The sequence below is a fragment of the Lissotriton helveticus genome, chromosome 12, assembly GCF_964261635.1.
Source record: "Lissotriton helveticus chromosome 12, aLisHel1.1, whole genome shotgun sequence".
Taxonomy (NCBI): Eukaryota; Metazoa; Chordata; class Amphibia; order Caudata; family Salamandridae; genus Lissotriton; species Lissotriton helveticus.
The window spans coordinates 287,850,777-287,876,670 of NC_136073.1; the positions used below are offsets into that span (position 1 = coordinate 287,850,777).

The following is a 25,894-nucleotide window of genomic DNA, read 5'->3' on the forward strand; positions in this document are numbered from 1 at the left end:
CTGCTGGCTTGGACTCAAGCTTCCACCTATCTGTTACCCCTCTCTGAGCTGCATACTTTACATAGTTAATGCAGCGAGGTGGTGCTTAAAATAAATCCGCATTTTTGGTGAGCAGCCAGCCAGCTCTGCTCTCCCAGCCGCTCTTTTTGCCGTCTTCTCTCTCCGACATCTTCTTACGCAGTACTTAACTTGTTTACCCGTCTCCCTCGTTCATGCGTTTGCAATACTTTCTTCAGTCGCATGTTGCAATCCTAAACAACAGCTTGGAAGCCTCGCGCTTCAACGCACAAATGCGAGACTCCGACCTGTGCAGCTGCTAGACGGGCTGTCAGGAGGGCCAAGTTCTGTTTCCCTCGCACACTTCGAGGCCATGACGGCTCTCCCATAACCCCCATTCAGGACAACAAAGTAAGCATTTAGCGTAGTGTGAAACCCATCATTCACCGTAGAACAACTAATCTAGGATAATGCAAGCTTTCGTGGTACACGGGATTACTTTTTGCAGTGCATCGCCCGGAAGAACCGTCTGTTATTATAATCAACAAGGCTCTACCTTTATGATAGTAATTTCGATGTGGAAAATTATGGGGTGCTTTTGGAACCGTGTGCAAATAGACTGAAGTCATGCCCCTCTTTGAGGCAAACAATGAACAGGTATTGTTCAACACATTCATCTTTCAAGTTGGAACTATAGTTTTGTTGTCTTATTTCCTACAACGATTTCAAGGTAGTACTTGACAGGAGGGCATTAACTGACTTGGACGGGGATTCTAGGTGATCAGATGTAGGAGAAGCAGTGGAAGATGAACCAAATGGCAAACTATTTTGCAGAATAGGATGAGTGAATTTTTTTCCAAATACAGTACACACAATGTTTAGAGGTGGGCGTTATTCGTGTAATTTGCTGTAACATAATTGCAGCAAGAGGACAGTAACCCAGCATTTAACTCTATTTTCACAGCGTAATCGCATACTTTCTGGTAATTCTAGGTCAAAGAATAACACAGAGTTACCAAAATTACGCAGATTAATCTAGCGTAATTAAAAGTTTACCCACTCCTGGAAATGATCACACAAATTATGCATATCATGCAAAAGGACTTTTGCTGCTCGTCTTTGTGAAAATTGTCCTTGAGGGCATGCCTCAAGTACCGTAATTACAATTCAGCTGGGGACTGGTTTAAGCAGAAAATATCTCCAAAAAAGTCTACATTGTCTCACCAATCGGTCACAGATACCTTCTTTACAGCATTACTTTCACAAGGTCGTTTGCAACTGCACTTATCCATTGTTGAACTCTTCAGGGTATTGGCTCGGATACAGTTTTTGTGCAAACAAAACATAACAATTTCATACTTTTACATCCCTTGAAACTTCCACTTTTTGTGATTGAATTCCACTTCTGGTGCAGGATGAGAGTGAGGTATCTACGCATAGCATAGATCAGGGGTCTAGCCTGAGAGCGACTGGTAGCTCGCTATGAACCTCAAAGTAGTTCTCGGCGGTGTAGCCAAGCCCGGTACCTCCTTCAGAGAGTGCATGCGTATTAAAAAAGGCCCCACTGCTCATCTCAAGACCTTAGAGCGACAGACAGCCGAACCAACGACCTAGCCTCATGATAACAATAAAAACACTGTCGCCCTATTGGGTCTCTAATATTAAGATCTGTCTCCACTCTCAATCTAGCTAAGTCACAAGGAGATTGGGCATGTTGTAGGAGCTGCTCTATTAGTTTCTCAATGTGTATATAGTGGGCCATGAAAGAAGAGTGCCAGCAGTAGACTGAGCTGTAATCAGCACTGGCCCACCAAATTGTGGGACTACAGGAGCAATAGTGAAAATATGTGTTACTTCGCTGGATGAGCAGTCCAAGAGCTGAAGAAAACAGTGTATGGATAAAGAGCTAAGACAATTAGGAGCCACATCTCTGTGTATGTATGTGTGCATATGTATGTGTGGGTTGGTGACATTGTAGCCCTTCCTAATAAAAAGTATCGTTCTCTGGAAGCAATGTTTGGTGTCAAGGACTATCAAAAGTATAAGCTAACCTCCATTATAAGGGGCTCCACTCTGGCACAGTTGTGTCTGTTCAACTCATAATAGTGCCATTGACTTTGTAATGAACATCCTTGGCTAGTTTTGGCATTCGTCGTTCCTGGCATATTGGCAACCATATTAAGAGCATGACTGGCCTACTTTATAGGCATTCATGATATTGGTGTCCAACCCCCTCAAAATAATGGCCATCCCTGATATATACTGGGCATCTTTCCCTCATGGTTGTTCAGCCTTGGCATAATGGTGGCCCTGACGTAATGTTGGTCTTGATTGGCATATACCGGGCATCCTTGGTGTTATGGTGCACATATATGATCTACGATTGTAATACCTGGGCGTTTTTTAAGCAGAATCTGTGCAGGCAAGGCATTTGTACATGTGAGTATTCAACGGAAATAGCATGCTGTTTGGGGACAGACTGATAATTATGTTTTTACAGAAAAGGTTTTTCTTCTGGACAATTGAGTTTGTTTTTTTCAAAAATGGAAAATGGTATTTGATAGAAAAATGTGTATTTCCCTAATGGGGTATGTCGATAATGACAAAAGTTCGTAATTGCAAACACATTTTAAGTTGATAGTCGAATGAGAATTCATGCTGTCTTGCGGAGGCCTGTTGCTGTGCTTATGTTCTTTGTTATGGAGGGCACATGATGTTTAACTATTCTTTCATTAGTTAGGTGGAGGTATTTAACTGATAACATTTCTCCTGCCGTTTCTACTGGTAACCTCACCTGAGTTGTTTGGATGGTCACTACTGATAGGTTAATTTCACACCATGAACACCCTAAACAAGACTATGTGCTCACTATTTTACAATGATAATATGTGTTAATAGTTTGGGTAGACTTTCCTTGAGCAGCAATAGCTATCACTACAGAAAAGAATGGAGACCCATGCCATAGGTGTTTTTATAAAACAAAAAGAAGCAGAAGCATGGTTCTACACAAACTAGTCTATTACCCAACATTCTAGAAGTGCATTCTGCAAACCAGAAGGGTTAAAACATTATCCTAATGTGCTGCACCCTCACTCTTACATCTGGGTTTTCAGTTTATATGTACTCCAGATTGATGGACAGGAGGTTTCTCCTGTGATTGGCGTCTTCCCAGTTTTCTGATGCCTGCCCCATAAAATTGGTAAGGGCGCCTGGAAGTCCCCCCTCCCCTATTATAATATTATACAGAACCTTTTAGACCTGGCATCCTTGGCATGGTTTCCCTCTGACCTTTGCCTTCAAACCTCCTGTTTTTGCGGACTAAGTTTTTCCTGGCCTTAGGATTCTGGACACTTAGCTGATAGAGACTTCTAGCTGCAGATTCCTTACCTTTGAATTTCCCAGGAATCAGACTGGATCCGGAAACTTTTGCTGATCAATACCCCTTGCGCACAAATTCGTGTGGCTCCATTCGGCTCCGTGTGTCGTCGATGACATCGGTAGCATCAGTTATGACGCCGCAGTGTCTACATAGGCGCCACCCAGGGCCTCAGACGTCCGTTCTTTTCTTTCCGCGCCAGTTAAGGGCCGATCTGGGAAGAGCTACCCCTCTGCTGCTTTTTGGCAGGCTTTATCTCAACTTTGTTGAAGTTTTTGACGACTTCGTGTGCGAGGGATGTCGGGTAGGAAGACTGGTTTTAAACCGTGCGGGACATGTTCCCGCACGATATCGGTTACCGATCCCCACCACGTATGTCTGTGTTGTCTTGTACGCGACCACGATACGAAGTGGGTTTCAGACTGGGCGATGGCTCCGAAGACCTTGAAGGAGCAGGCATTGAAGTTGCTCACGGCCGGCAGTCGACACCGTTGAGCGAGACTCTGAGGAGGTCACAATCCCCTTCGAAAAAGAGGAGGTCGCAGGATCGCTCTTGGAGCCCCAAGTCCTCTTCCTCCCATTCAAGGTCATCTGGACACTCGGGGACAAGGCAGGCTCAAGAAGAAGAGGAGGTTCAAGCAGACTTCGACTTCACCTCAACTGGTGTCCGTCATCTAAAGAGGTAACTAGCATCAACGCTCTAGGCACGGTTCTGCGGAGCCAGAGCCAGAGTTGACTTTGCGCCTCCCGCCATTTCCGGGAGCCGGAGCGACTACTGCTCAAATTAAGGATTTTTACATGGCCATGTGCCGTTTATTTGACATTGTCTGATTCGGCCACGGCGCAGAGATCCGATCTCTGTTCTGGTTCGACACCGGTCGTACCAACGTAACCTTCCAGTTTCAGAAGTAGGCAGTGGCTGTTATTCCTGCTACTTTCTGATTCCGAAGAAAAACAAGGGGCTTCGGCCCATTTTAGATGTTCGGACCGTCAATCTCTAAATTCTCAGGTCTTGTCTGCCTTAGACCAAGGATACTGAATGGCAGTGATGGACCTGCTGGATGCATATTTTCACATTTCCATCCTGCCGGGCCACAGGCATTACCTGTGGTTCAAGGTAGGCCATGAGCAATTTCGGTTTACCGTGCTCCCCTTCGGCCTTACCAGTGCCCCTCGGGTGTTCACCAAGGTGATGCCAGTGGTTGCAGCTCATCTGCACAGGTAAGGGGTTTCAGTCTTCCCCTACCTCGATGACTGGCTGTTGAACGCGTCCTCGCCCCACGCAGTCGCCTCACACCTTCAGACTACGGTGGACCTTCTGCATTCGCTGGGGTCTCTATAAACGTGCTGAAGTCATACCTGACTCCTTCTCGGATGCTCCCTTTCATCAGAGCTGTTCTGGACACAGTGCAGTTCCGGGCTTATCCTCCCGAGCAATGAGTCCAGGATATTCAGGTTGGTTCTGATTCTAATATTTCAAATTCTAGCTTGGATGTCGGTGAGGTTGACTCTGAGGCTGTAGGGCCTCATGGCCTCCTGCATCCTGTATGTAAGACACGCGAGATGGTGTATGAGGTCTCTGCAGAGGGACTTGAAGTTCTAATGGGCACAGCATCAGGGAAACCTTACCGACGTGGTTCAGATTTTGGAAGGAACTGCGAAGGATCTGCAGTGGTGGTTAACGAACCGAGATAGGGTCAAAGTCAGACCTCTTTCCCTTCCCCAACCGGGTCTCACAATCGTGACGGGTGCGTCTCTTCTGGGATGGGATGGCCAATTGGGAGAGACGGAAATCAGGGGTCACTGGTCTCTGGCAGAGATGGGGTTCCACATAAACGTGTTGGAGCTCCGAGCGATTCGCTTGGCATTAAAAGCACTTCTTCAGTCTGTCAAGGGGATGTTGGTGCAGGTGTTCACGGACAACACCACCGCCATGTGGTACTGCAACAAGCAAGGCGGGGTGGGGTCGTGGACCCTTTGTCGATGGGCCCTGCGTCTCTGGACATGGCTGGAACATCAGGGCATAACCATGTTTGTTCAACACCCGGCAGTTTCTCTGAACGCCAGGGGAGACGATCTCAGCCGTTGATGCTTAGCGGATCATGAATGGCGTCTCCAGTCGGAGGTGGTGCAAGTTCTCTTTCAGCAGTGGGGAGAACCTTGGTTAGATTTGTTTGTCTCCGAAGAGAACGTGCAATGTCAGCAGTACTGCGCGCTGGAGTTTCTAAGGCGGCTATCGCTCGATGACACTTTTCGTCGCGAGTAGAGCTCAGGCTTGTTGTGCGCCTTTCTGCCGATACCATTCCTGCCCAGGGTTCTGAAGAAGATCCGGAGTGACCGGGCCCAAGTCATCCTTGTGGCACCGTACTGGGCAAGGAGAGTCTGGTATCCAGAGCTTCTGAGCTTGAGTGTCAATCCTCTGATCAGGCTGCCCCTTCATAAAGATCTTCTGTTGCAGCAGCAGGGAAGGGTTCTCCACCCAAACCTGTCAACTCTGCACCTCCATGCATGGAGATTGAGCGGCAGCAGTTGATGACTTTTTACCTCCTCCTGACTTCTGTATTGTTAGTCTTGCGTTTCAGGCGGCCCTCCACTAAGTCGGTATATGCCTGCCTTTGTCAGAAATTTGTACTATACTCTACAGAAAGGTCTATTGACCTTCTTTCTGCTCCTCTTTCTACTGTCCTTTTATTCATTCTGGCCCTTGCCCAGCAGGGCTCTGCTTTGGGAACTATCAAGGGTTACCTTTCTGCTCTGTCTGCTTTTTTTGCGGCTGCCAGACCAGCCTTCTCTCTTTAAATCTCCTATCGTAAATAGATTTCTGAAAGGGCTGGTTCACTTGTTTCCACCCACGCCCTTTATTATGCCTCAATGGGACCTAAATTTGGTCCTCACTTATTTGATGTGCGCTCCTTTTGAGCCTTTGCTAATTTGTCCCCTCCGGCTGTTTACCATCAAAACAGCCTTCTTAGTGGCGATTACATCGACCCTGAGGGTGAGTGAGTTTACAGGCGTTATCCAGATCGCCTCTTTATTTTGTTTTTTCCGAACAAGGGGGTGCTTCGCACCAGGGCATCTTTTTTACAAAAGGTTGTGACCCCATTCCATCTGGGTCAATCCATCACTTTGCCCACCTTCTTTGCTCCTCCACATCCCTCTAAGGAAGAGGAGCGTCTCCATCGACTGGACCCAAAAAGAGCGTTGTCGTTCTACCTTGACCCCACAAGAGAGTTCTAGGTGGATGACCAACTCTTTGTGGAGTATGTGGGAGCAAAGAAGGGAAAGGCAGTGCAGAAAAGATCCAAATCTCGCTGGCTTGTTCTTTGCATTGAAATTTGTTAGGGCGTGGCGAAGAAGCAGCCCCCTGAGGGATTAAGGGCCTACTCCACCAGGGGAAAAGCTGCGACTACAGCCTTGGCTCGGGGTATCCCAGTCCAAGACATCTATCAGGCAGTGACGTGGGCATCTTTGCACGCGTTCGCAAAACATTATTGCCTTGATGGTCAAGTGCGCAGGGACGTGCACTTTGCCTGCTCAGTCCTGCAAAACTTTTTAGTCTAGTCGATGAGTCCGCAACCCGCCACCCAAATAGTATGGCTTGGGTATCTGATTCAAAGTTAAGGAATCTACAGCTAGAAGTCTCTATCAGATGAATAAGTTACTTACCTTCGGGAACACATTATCTGGTAAAGACTCTTATTTAGCTGTAGATTCCTTACAGCCCCAACCATGCTTCCCCCGCTTTGCGGACTGATGTAGTAGGACTAGGGTTGTTTCCCCTTTCAGTGCCCTATTTTCGCACACGTTTACGTCAGTCACTTCGTGGCTCTGCGCTTCAGGCATGGAAAAAAATGAAGAGTACTGATGTCCGCGCGCCTGGGTGGCGCCTATGTAGGCACCGCGATGTCATAACCAACGCTACCGAAGACACGCGGAGCCGAATGGAGCCACCCGACGTCGCACGCAAGGGATATTGCTCAGCAAAAGTTTCCAGATCCAGCCAGACGCCTGGGAAATTCAAAGGTAAGGAATCTGCAGCTATATAAAGTCTCTACCAGATAATACATTACCAAAGGTAAGTAACTCGTTCACCACTGCTAACCAGTGCTAACGTTCTTATGCTCATGCCCTTAAACATGTTAACATTGGCTCATACCCAATTGGCATATTTATTTACCTATAAGACCCTAGTGAGTGCACTACAGGTGCCCAGGACCTGTGAAGTAAATGTTAGTAGTGGGCCTGATGCACTGATTGTGCCACTTAAGTAGCCCTTTAAGCCATTCTCACGCCTGCCATTGCAGAGCCTGTGTGTGCAGAGGGTGTAGGCTCTGAGAGAGATTGAAGCCAGCATAACAACCATAAGATGTCGTCTGGTGATCTCAGAGCAGGTTGTCCCTAATGCATTCTACCACATTGTTGCAGTTGACAACCATGAGTGTCACAATCCAGTGGCTTTGGTTCCCTTTGAGTGGGGGTGGGGGGTGTTCTCGGGTCTTGCCAATGACCTGGAATATACCATCTGGAAGGAGGTGGAGCTCAGGTCCTACTTGGAGAAGTTGGGGTTGCCTGAGTGGGTGTGCTTGACCACATGGTTCATAACAGCCCAAGAGGGTAGTCTGGAGGACCTGGAGCTTGAAAGAATGGCCCAGGTGCCTTCCAAGTAGAGGAAAGGCAAAGGGTACGGTAAACATGCTTCTGAAACTCCCATGGTCTGGGAGGAGACTGACCCTGAGGGGGACGTGCCGGAGCCTACATGGGAGGATGTGGCGATCTGGGGAACCTGCCTGAGCTGGCCAATTGGCAGCAGGAAGGGGTTCACACCAGTAAGGAGTTTTGCAAATCGCAGAGGGAGTGCCCTACTGTTGTGGGTCTCCGGCAGCAGGTTGAAACCCAGGCAGCTGGTGACACCTCTGGGGATCACCTTATTTACTGGGAGAATGGTCTCCTGTATCGTGAGCCTAAGGTTCCTGAAACAGGTTTAACCCATGTGTTTGTGGTTCCCCAGTGCTACAGGGCCTTCCTACTGGCGCTGGCTCATGATATACCCCTGTCAGGTAATTTTGGGCAGAACAAGACCTTTGACAGGCTTGTTACTCACTTTTACAGACCTCAAATGAGGAAGGCTTCATTGGCATTCTGAAGGTCATGTTCTACCTGCCAGGCCAGTGGCAAGTCAGTAGGGTAGCACAAGGCTCTCTGCAACTTCTTCCTGTCGTTGGCAGCCCCTGCGAAAGGGTGGGGATCAACATCATTGGGCCTCAACAGGTTTGTTCTGGTCTTGGTGGACCTTGTCACCCAGTACTTGGAGGCTATTCCTCTAAGAACAGTGACTGCGCCCTAGGTAGCCAGGGCACTGATTGGGATCTTTATCTGTGTGGGTTTTCCCAAGGAGGTGGCATCTGACTGTGGTACCAACTTTGTCAGGGTACATAAAGGCCATGTGGAAGGAGTGTGGGGTAACCTAGAAGTTCTACACTCCTTACTACCTTCAAATTAATGGGATTGTTGAAAGGTTCAACAGGACCCTAAAACGCTAATAGATCAGATTGGAGCTTCCAAGTTACTCCGCAGGTTTAGCTTAATGTCTGGATACTAGCAGATTCCCTTGACCGAGGGGACCAAAGAGGTGGTCTGCATTGTCTACCCCAGAGGGCAATTCCAGCTCTGAGTAATGCCCTTCGGATTGAAGAACACCCCTGCCACCTTCACCGGCTGGATCTTCAGCAGCATCTATCTGAATGACACTGAGATTCACAGTCCTTCCTCCTTATTTATATGTGCCTCATTGCCCTGGAGGCACGGTTATTTGACCGACTCCTGCAGTAGGTGTTTTGAGACTCCGTGGTCTCGGCAAGGGGCCTATCACATAAGACATTTGAAGCAGCAACGAGGCACATTTAAATAAAGAGGGAGGACTGCGAATACGTAACTTTTCAGGAGAGAACACGAACTGTAAACACTTGCTGCTAGTATGCCTATGCGGAGGCTGTAATCATTTATGTGTCATGCAGATGGAAATTAAAAGCACAATTACCACTCTGCAAATGTTACCATCTGGCTTTAAATATAATAGACCTGAAAAAAGTTGACTGCGAAAGGACATCTGTCCGTGACTCATGGAGCATCAGTCCTCTCTCACCCTCAATGACTTTCTTGTCCAATGAGATCATATCATGTGTTTTATATGACGTCACGCTTGAAATGCCTTATCCATATGCAAGCTGGAAAAAGGCTAATGCCAAAACGCATCCTTGCGAATAAATATTTGAAATTGGCCCGTGAGTGCAACATATCTCTTTTGGGTACCGAGCATTGTATGTATGTATATATGTATATATAGTTATGTGTGCTAGTGCAAGTCTGACATCTCACACAGCTAAAAAAGTTTTTAATATAGATAAGTTGGATTGTTTGAGGCTTTTAACTCGAATGGGTCTTCAAAATTAGGTCTCTATTCTTTTTTTGACATAAGTTAGTGGCAGAGCTTCCGAAGTTCATTATTGGATTTCACATGCACATTTAACATCTTGAGGTTTGCGGGGTTAACATGGTCCTCGAAGGGGGCGGTTTCTAACCAGAAGATGCATGCTAAAAGAGGGAGAGTAAAAACATCTTGGACATGTGTTACATGTGGTAGGACTGTAATAGCGCCCAATACAGCAGATTTTATGCTTAACAGAACCCCACAGTGTGGAAAATGTATTTTGTCTATCTGAATCCTCAAGACAAACGACCAGGCTGCGTTTAAAAATGAATAATTAAAACAGAGGGCGCTGACAGGCTGCGTTAATAATATTCAGTTGAAATTTCCTGCTTCCCCTTACTGCCTTTGCAGGTTTATCTGTGTTGTTAGAAACGAACCTCGCACTGTTTTGTACACACGTTGATGCCCATAGCAACAACAAACAAGCGCCGCTTAATCAAACCACGCATTACTCTTGCCTACATTACTCACATTTGCTTCAAAATGAAACCATCCATTCAGTTTAAATGGGTTTAAAAAGAAAATGAAAACCCACGTGGTGTTGTGAGCTTTCTGTGAACTGTACATTTGATATTCAGTTAAAGGCAAACCACTTTCTTTTTAAAGAATTGTCTTAAAACACATTCTCCTGCTGATTAGTGCAGCTCAGGCAGCCCCCAAGCTAGCTGTGTTTGATAGGCAGTGAACAGATGACCTACTTCTCAGGAAATTTTCTCGCCATGCTGCCCCTATTCTTTTCGGATTGAGAGTGGCCCTCCTGGGGGGGTGCCTCGTGCTTTCAAGTCCTTTTGTCTCCTGATATCAGGATACAGGTTTGTAATCTGTAGGACGGCACACAAAGTATGGCTCCACTTAAACAATGTTGTGGGTACCACTGTCCAGGAATATGTGTGGAGATGGCTCAGCCCTAACGATATCAAATCAACAAAAACATTATTGAAAGTACCAATAATGGTATTAACTAAAATTATTATTCCTTATACCAACATCTTGCCATATTCCTTAAGGATTGTTAGTGGAATTTAGTTAAACCCCCAACTGTTAATTATTTTTTCTTCCTCGAAGGCAGACGCATCGTGGTGATTTGATCAGTGATGCAAACCCCATGTGTATCAGGTTTCTTCATGTCTCCTAGCTATATAATCATCTTGTTTTGAAGTGTGAGAAGCCCAGAATGACGATGGGAACTTGAAAGACTTCTGTCCTTGTCTTGTACTTTACGTGCAGAATCAATCTAAGGATTCGACGCAAAGAAAAATGTCCAGACAGTGTTGCATAGAATGCATCCAATCTCACTCCAAGCCCAAGTGATATTACACATGGAGGAGCATGTTTATCTGTTTACTTGTTACCACGCAAGACGTTACCACTCATGTAAGCAGCTAATTAAATCCATTTACAAAAATACACTATTACACTATAAACTATCATAATGGCAAAATAATAAAAAAAAATGGGATGAAAGAATACACATTTTCAGAAATATTGTCATGGAAAAGAGACATTGAGGCACCGTAGATATCTAGTAGGTTAAGGGCAGAGAGCCGAAATAATATCTGTAAAAGAATAACTAGAAACAATGTGGTTTTTGGAATATATTCTGCGAAGTGTGAGAAAAGATCCTTTTAGGTACCAAGAGAAAAAAAATTACTATCAAGAAGAGATATTTTCAATTCACGTTCGAAGTAGGAGAGTGGGGGTAGGGTATGAAAAAAGGAATTACTCTGGTCGCATATTCTGGATGTGCAATTGGATGTGCAATCCACATCATCAGCAGTGGATTGCGGGTGCGCGAAATATAGTTAGTACAACTAACTATATAGGAGCAATTTCAATGGTTTTGTATGAGTAAAATGTCCAGCTAACTATAACACCACTAAAACTTATAGTTTTTTGAGTGAATTTCAAAGGTTTTGTAAAAGCGAATTCCTAACTATGTAACTCCTGAAACCTATGGTTTTTTCAGTGAATTTCAAAGGTTTTTTAAATGCTAATTCCTAACTATATAAGGCCTGAAACCTATGTTTTTTTCAGTGAATTTCAAAGGTTTTTTGAATGCTAATTCCTAACTATATAAGGCCTGAAACCTATGGTTTTTTCAGTGAATTCACAAGGTTTTTTAAATGCTAATTCCTAACTATATAAGGCCTGAAACCTATGGTTTTTTCAGTGAATTTCAAAGGTTTTTTAAATGCTAATTCCTAACTATATAAGGCCTGAAACCTATGGTTTTTTCAGTGAATTTCAAAGTTTTTTTTTAATGCTAATTCTATTAGCGGATAACATTTAAATATATTAATATCCTAGTGGGACCACCTGAGCAGCCCTAAGGGGTCAGGGTGTTTCTACCCTGCCACCTTTTTGTGTTCTACACGTTTGTTTTTCTGCTTTCTTGTGCCTCAGTCTACTAAGACCCAAGATGGATGCCAACACTTCCTGGTTAGAAGTGTTGACAGCCAATGAGCATGCAGCTTTCTCGGGATGGCATGCTGATTGGCTGTCACTGTCTGTCAACACTAGCACAAGATGGATGCCAACACCTCCTGGTTAGAAGTGTTGACAGCCAATGACCATGCAGCTTTCTCGGGAAGGCATGCTGATTGGCTGCCACTGTCTGTCAACACTCAAAACCAGGAAGTGTTGGCAGCCATCTTGTGCCTCGTTAGAACCAAGGCACAAGAAAGCAGTGAAACAAAGGTGTGAAACTCGCAAAGGGGCCAGAGTAGAAGCACTCAGACCCCCTAGGCCTGCTCAGGGGGTCCCACAAGGACCCCCCAAGGCAAAATCTTTTTTTTTTTTTTTTTAAAGTCGCGGGGTACCTCCAATTTATATAAAAATGCTACATTTTTAAAAAACTCTGTCTTTCTTTTTTTCTCCAGGGTATGCATACCGGTACGTGTACCGATACGTGTACCAGGGCGCGCACACCCTCAAAAAAAAATAATAGTGAGTGTGTGTGGTGTGTGTGTGTGGGGGGGGTGAGGGGTGTGTGTGGGGGGGGGTATGTGTGTGGGGTGTGTGTGTGTAGGATATGTGGGTGTGGAGTGTGTGTGTGGGGGTGTGTGTGGGTGTGTGTGTGTTAGGAGTGTGTGTGTGGGTGTGTGTGTGAGGTGTGTGTGTGGTGTGTGTGGTGTGTGCGTGTGTGTGTGTGTGTGGTGTGTGTCAGAGGTGTGTGTGTGGGGGGGGGGGTTAGGTGTGTGTGGGGGATGTGTGGGGTGTGTCTGTGAGGTGTGTGTGTCAGGGGAGTGAGGTGTGTGTGGGTGGGGGTGTGGGGTGTGGGTGTAGGTGGGGGTGTGGGGGTGTAAGGTGTGTGTGTGGTGTGTTTGGGTGTAGGTGGGGGTGTGGGTGTGTGAGGTATGTGGGGGGTATGTGTGGGGGGGTGGGTGTGGGGTGTGTGTGTGTGTATGAGTAAAATGTTCAGCTAACTATAACTGGTGTCAAACCCATGGGTTTTTCAGTGAATTTAATAGGTTTTTTAAATGCTAATTCCTAACTATAACTGGTGTGAAACCTATGGTTTTTTCAGTGAATTTCATAGGTTTTTTAAATGCTAATTCCTAACTATAACTGGTGTGAAACCTATGGTTTTTTCAGTGAATTTCAAGGGTTTTTTAAATGCTAATTCCTAACTATACCTGGTGTGTTACCTATGTTTTTTTCAGTGAATATATATATATATATACAATTTCTATGGCAAAATGAAACCCCTCATTTTGTTCCTTTTCAAATTAAATGTATTAAGTGTTACCACTTTATTCCAATCAAGATGACTTCAGGTGTGCCATACTTTTGTCATAAGTAAGACTGTTAGCGCTCTAGTTGTTCTTTAGAACACTCTGGGACATTCTGTCATTGGGCTATAGTTGGGCTACATCTGGCTGATATTTGGGCTACATTTTTTTTTTTTTTTCTCTGGTGGCCATCTTTGGGCTACATTGGGCTACATTTGGGCTCTAACATATATATAGCCCAATGTAACCCAATATATATTTTTTCAAAGTTAATTTTCGTAAAAACCACTGGAGCATATATCTTGGGACATAGCAAAGGCACATCGGGGTACCAGTCCCTACAATTTTGCCAAGTTTGGTGGAAATCCATTCAGCCGTTCGGGCTAAAAGTGAGCCCAACCGCCCTATGGAAATGAACATGGGGAAAACACGTTTTGGGACCCCCCTTTTATCTCGGCCCCCGCTTGACGAATCCCCCCGAAACTTTCAGGGAAGGAGCGGAGCGCAGCGAGGCAAAGTTAAGGAAAATTACAGGCAGATTCCTCAACCGGCGCCAAAGTTATTCCCAATAGAATGTTGCGATTTCCCTATGGAAAACAATCCTGACTATATATACCTACTGGTGAAATGTGCCCTAATTTTTCTTTCTTCAGCACTAATCATAATTTCTATGGCAAAATGAACCCCCTCATTTTGTTCCTTTGCAAATTAAATGTTTTAAGTGTTAACACTTTATTCCAATCAAGATGACTTCAGGTGTGCAATACTTTTGTCATAAGTAAGACTGTTAGCGCTCTAGTTGTTCTTTAGAACACTCTGGGACATTCTGTCATTGGGCTATAGTTGGGCTACATCTGGCTGATATTTGGGCTACATTTTTTTTTTTGTCTCTGGTGGCCATCTTTGGGCTACATTGGGCTACATTTGGGCTCTAACATATATATATATATAGCCCAATGTAGCCCAATATATATTTTTTCAAAGTTAATTTTCGTAAAAACCACTGGAGCAAATATCTTGAGACATAGCAAAGGCACATCGGGGTACCAGTCCCTACAATTTTTGCCAATTTTGGTGGAAATCCATTCAGCCATTCGGGCTAAAAGTGAGTCCAACCGCCCTATGGAAATTAACATGGTGAAACACGTTTTGGGACCCCCCTTTTATCTCGGCCCCCGCTTGACGAATCCCCCCGAAACTTTCAGGGAAGGAGCGGAGCGCAGCGAGGCAAAGTTAAGGAAAATTGCAGGCAGATCCCTCAACCGGCGCCAAAGTTATTCCCAATAGAATGTTGCGATTTCCCTATGGAAAACAATCCTAACTATATATACCTACTGGCGACTGACTGTTCGGAGCACTCTCAGGGTGCCTCAGTGCCACCCGCTGTGTGTTCGGCTGCCTGGGTGAAGCTGTAGAGACAATTTGTTTTGGCATGCCAAAACCGCTGCTGTTGGAGCCTGTCGACCCTGGAGGACATGGACTGAGGTGCCCAGCCATATGAGGGACACCTACGGGAATTCCGTTGATAAAAACCAGTTGCAGGTGAGGGTGACGTGCACAGCATTTGAGCCTGGAGAAAACTTAAAGGAGTGGCTCCCTGCTTGAGGCAACCCGGCGAGATCCGCTCTAAGAAATGGCCATCATTTTACATGCCAATTTGACAAATCGTTGAACAATCCGTTGCTGGAAGTTGCATTATGGGATATTGAGGCCTTGCTCATTAGCTAATCACAACATGAATGCAAATGCAGAGAACTGTAGCCGTCTTTTGATTGGTTGTAGCCCCACCAATAGAAAAAACATTGAGTCATTTTAAAGGACTAATTGCTGTGCGAGATTCAACAATGATTTATGGCACTGAAGAAAGCACCACGCCGAAACGCGCTTGTAAAAATAAATCATTCAAATAACCCTGAGAGCGCTCTGAATTCTTTGTAGGTGATATATATATATATATATATATATATCTGCTCCCAAAAAAAGTCACTCAGGAGATGGCACTCCGTAGAAACGAAATTCTAATTTATTATCACATGCATGCAAATGGAAATAGGTACAATTGCATTTCAATGGGTTAATATTTATAAGTCATGTTGCGTTATACAAAGCAATTGAACAGAGTACAATGAAATAAATTAAACTAAATAATATAGAATACAATCAAACAAATTCTCTGCGGCATCACAAAACATTCGGTAATGCTGGTACCAGGAAGACTCACCGAGTGCAGCCTAGCATTTGCTCAAATGAATCTATGTTCATTTTAGCCCAAGTGGGCCAAGTCCCCAATGCATATTCTAAAGACATCTCGTCCTGGGTAATTACATGGTGATAGACCTGGCATCATTGGCGTGAGTCTCCCTTCCATTTTTACTGATTGCCTCCTCTGTTTTTGATATGTTTTGCTGGTTATATGCTCTGGGCACTTTGCCACTGCCATTCAGTGCCACAGTGCAGTGCAAGTGCTCCCTATGTTAAATTGATGTACTGATTAGTGATTCCATGATTGGGTTATTTGATTTACTTGTCAGACCCTAGTACAGTGCACCATGTGTGCCCAGGGCTTGTAAATTAAATGCTGCTGGTGGGCTTGCAGCACTGGTTGTGCCACCCACAGAAGCAGCTTGTAAAATGTGTCTCAGGCCTGCCATTGCAAGGCCTGTGTGCAGTCTAGTACTGCCATGTCGACTTGGCCAGTCCCTAAACCTTCCCTTTGCTGCATATCAGACACCCCTATGGTGGGCCCAATAGCAGGGTGCATTGTAAGTGTAAGGTAGGACATGCCCTGGTGTGTGTAGCATGTCCTAATAGTGAATTACAGCCATTTTAGTTTTTCACTATTGCAAGGCTACCTGTTCTCCATAGGCTAGAATGGGCTGTAAGATTATTACATCTTATAATCCTAACTGACTCAGGGAACATGGTAGAAAATCGAATTTAATATGCCTGAACTCAGAATGATAAAATACATCTTTTAGTAAAGTTGGTTTTAACTTTTAGGAAGTAGGTATTTTCTTGTCTAACTATCCAAAGCCTGCCTCTGCTAGGTTGTGTATTCCTTGTCTGGAGTTTGAGTGACAGGTCTGGGGAATTCCTGGAAACAGGCTGGGGCCCAGTAGTGAATCGAGAGATATGCATCTAGATGAGAGGGAGGAGTTGCACCTGGGACCTGAATAGGGCTGGGCCTTTCCTCCACAATGCTGGCTCCACCTCCTGTGGTGTGTCTGATGTTTCTGCCCTGCACTGTAAAAGAAGAGAAGGAATCATGTCAACAAAGTGCTCCAGGGCTGTGCTTTCCCTCCGCATAGCAGGCTTCACCTCCTGTGGGGTGTCTGATGTTTCTGCCCTGCACTGTGAAAGGAAAGAAGGAGTCCTGTAAACAGAGTGCTCAGGAACTGGTTTGGACTGGGCAAAGGCCCCTCTGCCTTCAGAGAACAATGAGAAAAGTAGTATAAATAATGGGACTCAACCCAAGAACTTTAGATCACTTCTGGGAACAAGAAACCTTTTGCCAAGGAGAAGAAACAAGGAAGCTGCAGGAGTTTGGACTGCCCCTCTGACAGTGTGCTGTTTGCTGGGTTGGCCTGCAGTGGTTTCTTCATTGCCAAGGAAAGGAGAAGGAACTTTTAAGGACTTTCATCATCTTACAGTATATTCTCCAAGGGTTTGAACTTGTGCTTGCCTCCTGCTGAAGTCTCAGGGACAAAAGACTTCACCTCCAGTTCCCCTCAGAGCTTCCTTGCTTGGAATTCTGTTTGCCAAAACTTGCGTGTCGCTGGGAGCTGGAAGCGCGAAGCATCGAGAAGAAGCGTGACGCCTCCGCAGCTGAAATCGTCGCACCGCTGGAGAAGCGTGCCTTCAACGCATCTCCCAGGAAGCGTGTCTTCGTCGAACCTGCCTGCTGTCGCATCACCGGAGAAGCGTGACGCCATCGAGAGAGTCGCCATCACATCACCGGAGAAGCGTGTCGCAGGGCCTGTTGCGGCTCCAAAGTACAAAGTTGTCGCAAGGCTGCCAGGGCGTCTACGCATCGTCATTGCATCGCCGCATCAAGGGCACCATCTTCTCGCATTGCACCAGGATCATCGCATTGCATCGAGGCGCCATCTTGCACATCGCAACCGGACCGCAAGCCGAGAACCTATGCATCAACACCGCACCGGTAAGGATCATGATGCATCCCCTACTCTGCGCAAGCATTGAGGCACGACGCATCATTTCCCCCCGATCACGGAACCAACGCATCTCCCTTTTTACGAGCCTTTTGTTCACTTTGCGTTACGCATCCAGGTACTTTGTTGAGAACTTTGTCACATTTATCATCAACTTTAACTAAGCAACTTTTATCATCTTTAAGTCAATCTTAAGTACAGTATTGTGGATTTTTGTCGTTTGTGGTCTTGTGTTAAGTCTATATAAAGAATACTTATTTTTATAAAACCTGTGTTGTGTCCATCTGTAGTGTTTTCACTGTATTACTGTGTATATTCACAAATACTTAACACACTGCCTCTGAGATAAGTCTGTCTGCTCGTGCCAAGCTACCAAGTGGGTGAGCAGGGGTTATCTAGGAGTGTAATCCCTTTATCCTGACTTAGAAGTAAGGGTTCCTATTTGGAGAAAGGTGAATACCATTGCCAACTAGAGGCCCCCAGATCTAACACATGGCAAAGAAAGGGGACTCTCAAAAACCCAAACATGAATATACATAATTAAATCTCTGCTCGATTCAGCTCAAGTCAGCAAATTCTCCAATGCATGTCCAAGGACATCTCGTCCTAAAGTCAACTCCCGACCGTTTGTATAGTAAAGATTTACAACCATAATCATGAGGTAGTCTATACTGGATAATATGTGCTCAGTAATACAACACTGTCAGCAAAGAGAAATAATAATATTATCAAAGAAATCAATAACCTGATAAGTAATAGACAATAGCACCCCATTGGGGTAGAAGGCTAACGCTGAAACGCGTTGACTGTCCCTGTTAATTTGCACGAAATGGTGAAACAGTAATAAAAAAATTAGGGAAATCTAGCTCTGCAGTGCGCTTGGTTTTTAGCTGCGTTGAGTAGAAAATTGTGAACGTGTTTATCTGTACATATGTGTGTGTGTTTGTATATGTATGTGTGTATATATATATGTCTGTGTGTAAGTCTATATGTGTGTGTGTGTGTGTATATATATATATATATATATATATATATATATATATATATATATACACGCACACATAAATTCTTTGTAGGTAGTCCGATGGGTTCCCCCACCTAAATTTCACTTGTATGCATATGTACATGTGTGTGTATATATATATATATATATCTTCAAAAGCGATTCTCTTCCACGGACCACCCTCGCAGCGGCACAACTAATAGTCGGCCTCCTAAGTTTGTTCACTAAAATGCATTTTTATTTCTTTTTGTTAGGATTCCATTCTTTTAAGTGAACGCCGTATATTTATGTGGCATAATTCAAGAATCCATAACTTTGATGATGACTCTTCATGGAAACTTTCCAAAAATAAAAGGTCTCTCAACTCAGCGCCTTCCTTGAATATTTTGAGGTGATCTGTCAATTGAGGAAAGAAAAAAAGAAAGGAGGGTCCTAAAACACAATTTCCCTATATCATTTCCATAGGGAGGTTTTGACACTGCTACAGCCAAAATGGATGAACGGAATTGCATCAAATTTGGCAGAAAGCTGGATCCTTACTGAGGTAGTGTGCTTTTTGTGATTTGAAGCAAATCCATTCAGTAGTATTTTTGAGAAATGAAGCTTCAAAATGTATAGCGATTGGTGCTGCTGGGTTCGCAGAACTCCCACGGGTTTGCAACTTCAAATAATAGAGCGATCTGAATGGCCGTGGGGGCTGTTTTCCCCCCCATCGGCTGCCTTGCTCACATGGCAGCTTGTGCTCTGATTGATTGGCCACAATATGAAGTGGAAAGTTGCGGCCCCAATTACAGGACTCTGTCTCTGTGCCCTAAAAATGAGAATATTTACATTTATGCATTTAAAGAATCCCCGGGGAATGTGACCTCTTTAGTGAAACTGGCATTGAGAAAGGCCGCACGGCTGAAACGCGTCTGCCATACCGTTTCACGGAGCTACCGGCTAAGCTGTACAGATATTCTTGGGGTTATTAAAATCCACTAGGTGATCCACCCGAGCGGTGTCAGACCCATTCTTTTGTTGGAGTGGAGTATTATATATACTACTTATTTGTTTTAAGGAGGCAGAGTAGGGATACTCTGACCCATTGGACTGTGAGGGGTGTCCCACAGGGTCCCATCCCCAGGGCCAAATGTAATATTTCAAATTTTCTGTATTTTTGTAGTGCTGGGAACCTATGGGGCTCTAACAGGAGCCAGCATGGACCTTTGCTGCCACTCTGGAGCACAAGATATGTTGTGGCTCCTATGAGATGCGTGGGCGATCAGAAAACCATTTAAAAAAAAGGAGGGGCGGGTGTCTGGTGTATGGGCCCTGTACAAGCACGGTCATGGTCTGCAGCTAACCCTTCGCCTTGCACAGCCAAAGGGGAGTTTGCATAGTTATGTATGGTGATAAAATCTTAATTTTCTTTTTTTTGTAAACCTAGAAACTCACTTAAAAAATTGTTAAGTTAGAATTTCTGCGAGTTATAATTGCTTCAGTTTACTATAAGTAAATACCCAGAAACACGTGTCCAGGGATGGCGAAGATAGCAGAGAATCGAAAGAAGATGCATCGCGGAATACAAACTGCACTTACCACAGTCCTTAGGGGCGATCCCTCTGGTATGTGAGTAGTGTGCGACCCCGCCCCCATTTGTAATGTTAACGCTCCCTCGAGCAGTTGGCTGACGAGCCTGGGACCCCGCACCTGCGCGCCTGAGTGGTACTAAACCTGGCAATATTTGGCAGCCACCGGCAACCCCAGAACACGGCCTAATCCCTGCTGATGAGGGGTAAATACCCCGAAACACGTGCCCAGGGATGGCAAAGATAGCGAAGATAGCAGAGAATCGAAAGAAGATGCATCGCGGAACACGAACTACACTTACCACAGTCCTTGGGGGCGATCCCGCTGGTGTGTGAGTAGTGTGCGACCCCGCCCCCATTTGTAATGTTAAAGCTCCCTTGAGCAGTTGGCTGACGAGCCTGGGACCCCGCGCCTGAGTGGTACTAAACCTGGCAATATTTGGCAGCCACCGGCAACCCCAGAACACGGCCTAATCCCTGCTGATGAGGGGTAAATACCCCGAAACATGTGTCCAGGGATGGCGAAGATAGCAGAGAATCAAAAGAAGATGCATCGCGGAACACAAACTACACTTACCCCAGTCCTTAGGGGCGATCCCGCTGGTGTGTGAGTAGTGTGCGACCCCGCCCCCATTTGTAATAGTGAACTTCAGTGTTTTTTGTGTTTTCAAGATATGACGTTTAAACTAACATTTTCACCCAAATATAACATAACTATAACCTTTGTTTTATTCCCAGCGGGGTGTGTGTGTGCGTGTGTGCGTGTGTGTGTGCGTGCGTGTGTGTGTGTATATATATATATATATATATATATTTATTCAGCAAACGTCCCAATATGAGAGGAGCGGCAAAAAGCTGGTGCAGGCGGCGAGGTTCAGGACACCCTCGCAAATTTGTAAATACAGCAAAGTTTTCTTCAAAGGAAGACGCCGCACACCACCTCAGTTGTGAGATTTAGTTGTTTATTTCATGTAGGTTCCCCACCTACGCGTTTCAGACAGATACACTGTCCTTGATCACGGTTACAAACACGTGTCCATCATTAGTTTCTACTATTTATACTGGCTATCTCCACTTGGCAGTTAAGGTGCATTGTGGGTGCAGTAGTTTTAATGCATTTTTATTTTTTATTATTATTTTACAGTGCGTTTTTGCCCAGCCGGATCGTGGTATTACAAGGGCATTACTTGAACATTTAGGATCTTGTTGGTCATTATCGTCTGTTAAGTGTGGTCACTTAATGTCAGACGGTCTGAGACCACGGGGAAGTCAGGGACTGAGTGTCCATGTGGGGAATAGTTATCCAAATACCCAAGTCTTCCATTACTCGTGGCGTGTGTGAGGCTAAGTGCCTTCGTTCGGTAATGTCATTATAAACTTTGATCAACAGCTGGGTTCACGCAGAGTTGCAAAATGGAAAGATTGTCTATTGCATTAGGTCAAATCAATTTGCTTTATCCAGCTAGTAGGAATTGAAATCAGAAAAATAGTTATCTACGTAGGCAGTGTTCAAAACAACAAGAAATATTTACAATCAGCTGTCTGTAAAGGAGTATTCAGAAGGCTTCCAGAACAGAATTTTTATAAATGGACGCTAAGTTCTTCGTCCATGTTCAGGCCCCACGGATGTCTGGTTTTAAACCTTATGATTAATTTTGATTCAAGGCGTCTCAATCTTGATACTCGATCGCCTCCTCTTTCATTTTCTCCCACCAAGGCAATTCCTGAGTATTTCATATTTTTCCATGTTTTGCCTGGGTGTGTCTTCAGATGTTTTGCCGTTGCGTAACTCATGTCATTGTTCTGGATGGCTCTGGTATGTTCAAGTATTCGTTTTTTGAGTGGGCAGATGGTCGAGCCAATGTATTTCTTACCACAGAAACAGACAATTTGGTAAACTACGAATGATGACTCACAAGTTATCTTGTCCTTTATGTCAAACGTTCTTCCTTTTGGATCTTTCAAGGTTTTTATGTTCTGGCCAATTGTACATGCTTTGCATGTTGTGCATTTGCTAAAGCCCAGTTGTCGTTTCTCTAGCCAACTTAAAGTTTTGATTTCCTTTTTGAAGTGGCTATTTACTAAGGTGTCTTGTAAAGAGGGCGCTTTTCGATAGGTGATTAAAGGTCTGTCACCTATTAGCGATCCTATCTCACTGTCCTTTTTCAGTACATTCCAGAACTTGATCAGAATTTGACGGATTTTATAACTCTCTCTTGAATATGTCAAGATTAGTCGTGGTTTTTCTTCCCCATTGTTCTCTGTGGATTTGCATTTCGGTATTAGAGTTTCAGCTCTTGTTTTGGCTCTTGCTTTTTGCTCGCCCTTGGTTATATCAGCCCGTTTGTATCCACGCTGAATGAAGCGGTCTCTGGTCTCAGTAAGTTTGTTTTCCAGTTCTGTTATATATATATATACCTAATAAACAGAATTTGACAACTGCACACGGCGTCGGCGTCCTTTTTGAAGAGGTTAAAGTAGCTGCATATATATATATATATATATATATATATATATATATATATATATATATATATATATAATGTTTAAAGCTGACTTTCTGTGTATGTACTTATCCATATTTATATTTAGAAAAATATATAGTCAGATTTAAACATATTAACCCCTTCACCGCGGGGGCAATTCCTCCACGGTGGGGGGATGGGGGGAGCGCAGTGCATGAGGCACAGTGGAGCTGTGCTCATGACGAGCTGGGCTCGTTACAACCCCGCCCACTGATTGATTCTACCGCACAGGTGGGGAATTAATCGTGCGTGGGCGGGCCGCGGCTGTTATGACGAGCCCAGCTCATCATGAGCACAGCTCCACTGTGCCTCATGACGAGCTGGGCTCGTCATAAGCATGGAAGAGGTTAAGAAAAAATACACAGCTTCCACGTAAAGGTTTTTGACGAATTAATGTGTGTGGCAAGGTGCTGTCTGTTTCTCTTTGGGAGGTTACTAACGCATTCAATAGCTGTGTTTAGGGCACAAGTGGAGCCAGGACAAATCTGGGGCAAGAGTCCCATCTGCAACACCCTCCACCACCTGCATTCTGGAGACACTACTACTTCATTTACCTGTATCTAAAACTTAGTCTGCATCAACCCTTCTTCTGCTAAAGAAAGACCAAAAACATTCCCCTTACACTCGTGCTTGCCACCTCCACCGCTACTCTGTCCCTCTCTATTCGCATTCGTAACACATTTAGAACTTCCGATTTTGAGAGGACACTGACTGATGAATGCCAATAATTGAAAATTAAATTGCAAGCCATGTCGCTTTGGCAAACGGTGCCTCCTTGACTAGCTTATATCTGCTTCACAAATATGCCATGGTTAGCTAACACCTCAGAAACCTTCTTGCTCTGAGCAGTTCTGTCCTGGCTGAAAGGGCCAAATCAGAGCTTAATGAGTACCCTAAATAAAGTATGAAAACTTTTTTTTTTTTAAATCATACGCTTTCTCTAGAACAATGGATGCACCAAAAATAATTAGTCACAACGTTCAGATTTTTCCTGCCTCAGATGGCTAACGTGAGGAAGCTACAAAGCATGAGCCGAGCGGGCAGGGCTTGGTCATGGTGGTGCTGCTCTCAATAGATTCAAATTAATGCATAATAAATAAGGATTCAGCCAGCTGTTCTGACCTATATTCCATAAAGGTTTTCGGGATGTAGAAGCTTAGTTATTTAATTCTGCATGTAAGAGGCATACTTATTGTTTAATTATTTATGTAAATGAAATTCTTTCAGTTTAATGCATTCTCATTCTTAAATTAGTGAGATGGGCGTTTGCCAGGTAATCTCATTATTTAATTTATCTGATTTGTCAACAGATCGTCTGGATATTCGGGCAGCCAGGATTTTGCTGGATAATGACCATTATGCCATGGAGAAACTAAAAAAACGTGTTCTTGAGTACTTAGCAGTCAGGCAGCTGAAGAACAACCTGAAAGGGCCCATCCTTTGCTTTGTGGGTCCTCCGGGAGTGGGGAAAACCAGCGTGGGTCGGTCAGTGGCGAAAACTCTGGGAAGAGAGTTCCACAGGATTGCACTGGGCGGAGTTTGTGACCAGTCTGACATAAGAGGCCACAGGTAAATGAGTATCAATTCTGTTCGATTCCATGGTGGCCTTAATTGCTGGAATACCGGCCATTTGTTTGCTGCTCATGTAGTTTATTTTGCCGTTTTCTAATAACAAATAATACTCTTGTGTTTATCTTGAATCGTATCTGGTCATACAATGTGTCTTAGGAGTTAAAATAACCAGCGGAGGGGGGCGTGGCTTGGAGGGCGAAGATGGCGGTCGCAGCTTAGAGGAGCTCCCGCCGGCCCGAACATTATCCGATTATTATCCTGGCCCCCGAGATCCGCAAACTGCCCTACCTGTGCTGGGAGTGTTCCGGGTGGCACCGAGACCTGTCCGGTGTGCCGCCCCGCTTCATCAGCGGCTCCAGTGATCCGCGATTGTTGGCGACGCGGTGCGGCCTACTGTCCACGAGTGGAGCCGGGGCCTCAATTTTCAGGACCCGGGGCCGAAGGCCAGTGGTCGGGCCGGTCCGGGGGATTCCCCGCCCAGAAGCATCGGCGCCGGAGCTCACGAGACCCACTGGGTGTACCTGGGAAGTCAGAGGCTGCACCGGGGTGTTCCTGGGACGGAGTGGGGGCACCGCGGCCTGTGCGGACCCCGGGCGACCGGGGCCTCGAGTTTCGCGACCCCGGGCCGGTTCGAGTCAGAGGGACCGGGGGTCGCTGAGGCTTGCCCCTAGTGTCGGTGTGGCACCTACTGTGCGCGGCGACTGCTGAACACGTCCAGGAGGACCCTGAGGGGGTGAGTCGCGGCTCGGGCCCGACTGCCCGGTGGCCTCGTATTTTGCCCATAACGTGCGCTCTGGGGCGCGCCTCCCTTGGCCAGTTCCCGGAACTGCTTGGGGCCAGTGACACGACAGAGGGAGTCCCCGCTGGATCCTGCCTCGAACGCTGGGGCTTTGGAGTGACATTGAAGCCTGCCTGGCCCTGGGGACGCCGGGGCCTCAAGTTTGGTGGGCTTCAGCCGGACGGTGTTTTCCTTGGCTCCTGGTCGGGGAGGTGGGCTCAGTGCAGCTGAAGAGCTGGAGAATTGCACGCCACATCGGACTTGGAGGGCTGGAACTGGTGTTGCCTGGAGGGACGAGCCTACTGCCCGGATGGTGCGTGGAAGCCTCCCACGGATAGCCCGCGACAAACAGTGAGTGGCCCCCCCCTCCTCCTCCCCTCTGGTGGACCTACGCTAGGGCGCTGTGACGGGACTTGTGACCCGGGAGGTGATCTGGGCTAGTCAGTTTGAAGACCTGCGTGCCTGCCCTGCATCATCAGCTGCTGTGAGACACGAGTGGGGTGTGGGGTGGCCAGGAGGACGACAGGGCTGGACGTCCCAGGTTCTTGAGACATTCCTGTGCGCGTCCTGGCTCGCAGATCCTGGGCGAGGTCCGGACCGGGGTTCCTGGAGGCCCTAACCTGGTGAAGAGACTATCCTGCTGAACGTTCCCGCTGGGGCTTGCTGCCCGGAGCTGGGCTGC

General features: G+C 45.7%; 1 protein-coding gene across 1 annotated transcript in view; it reads left to right on the plus strand.

The window, feature by feature from the left end:
• The window catches only part of LONP2 (lon peptidase 2, peroxisomal), a 796,271-nt gene that overhangs the window by 170,655 nt on the left and 599,722 nt on the right, over positions 1 to 25,894 (plus strand). The window contains exon 7 of the mRNA XM_078670264.1: positions 24,173 to 24,431. Coding sequence (XP_078526390.1) covers positions 24,173 to 24,431 — 259 coding nt within the window. The remainder of the gene's footprint in view (positions 1 to 24,172; positions 24,432 to 25,894) is intronic.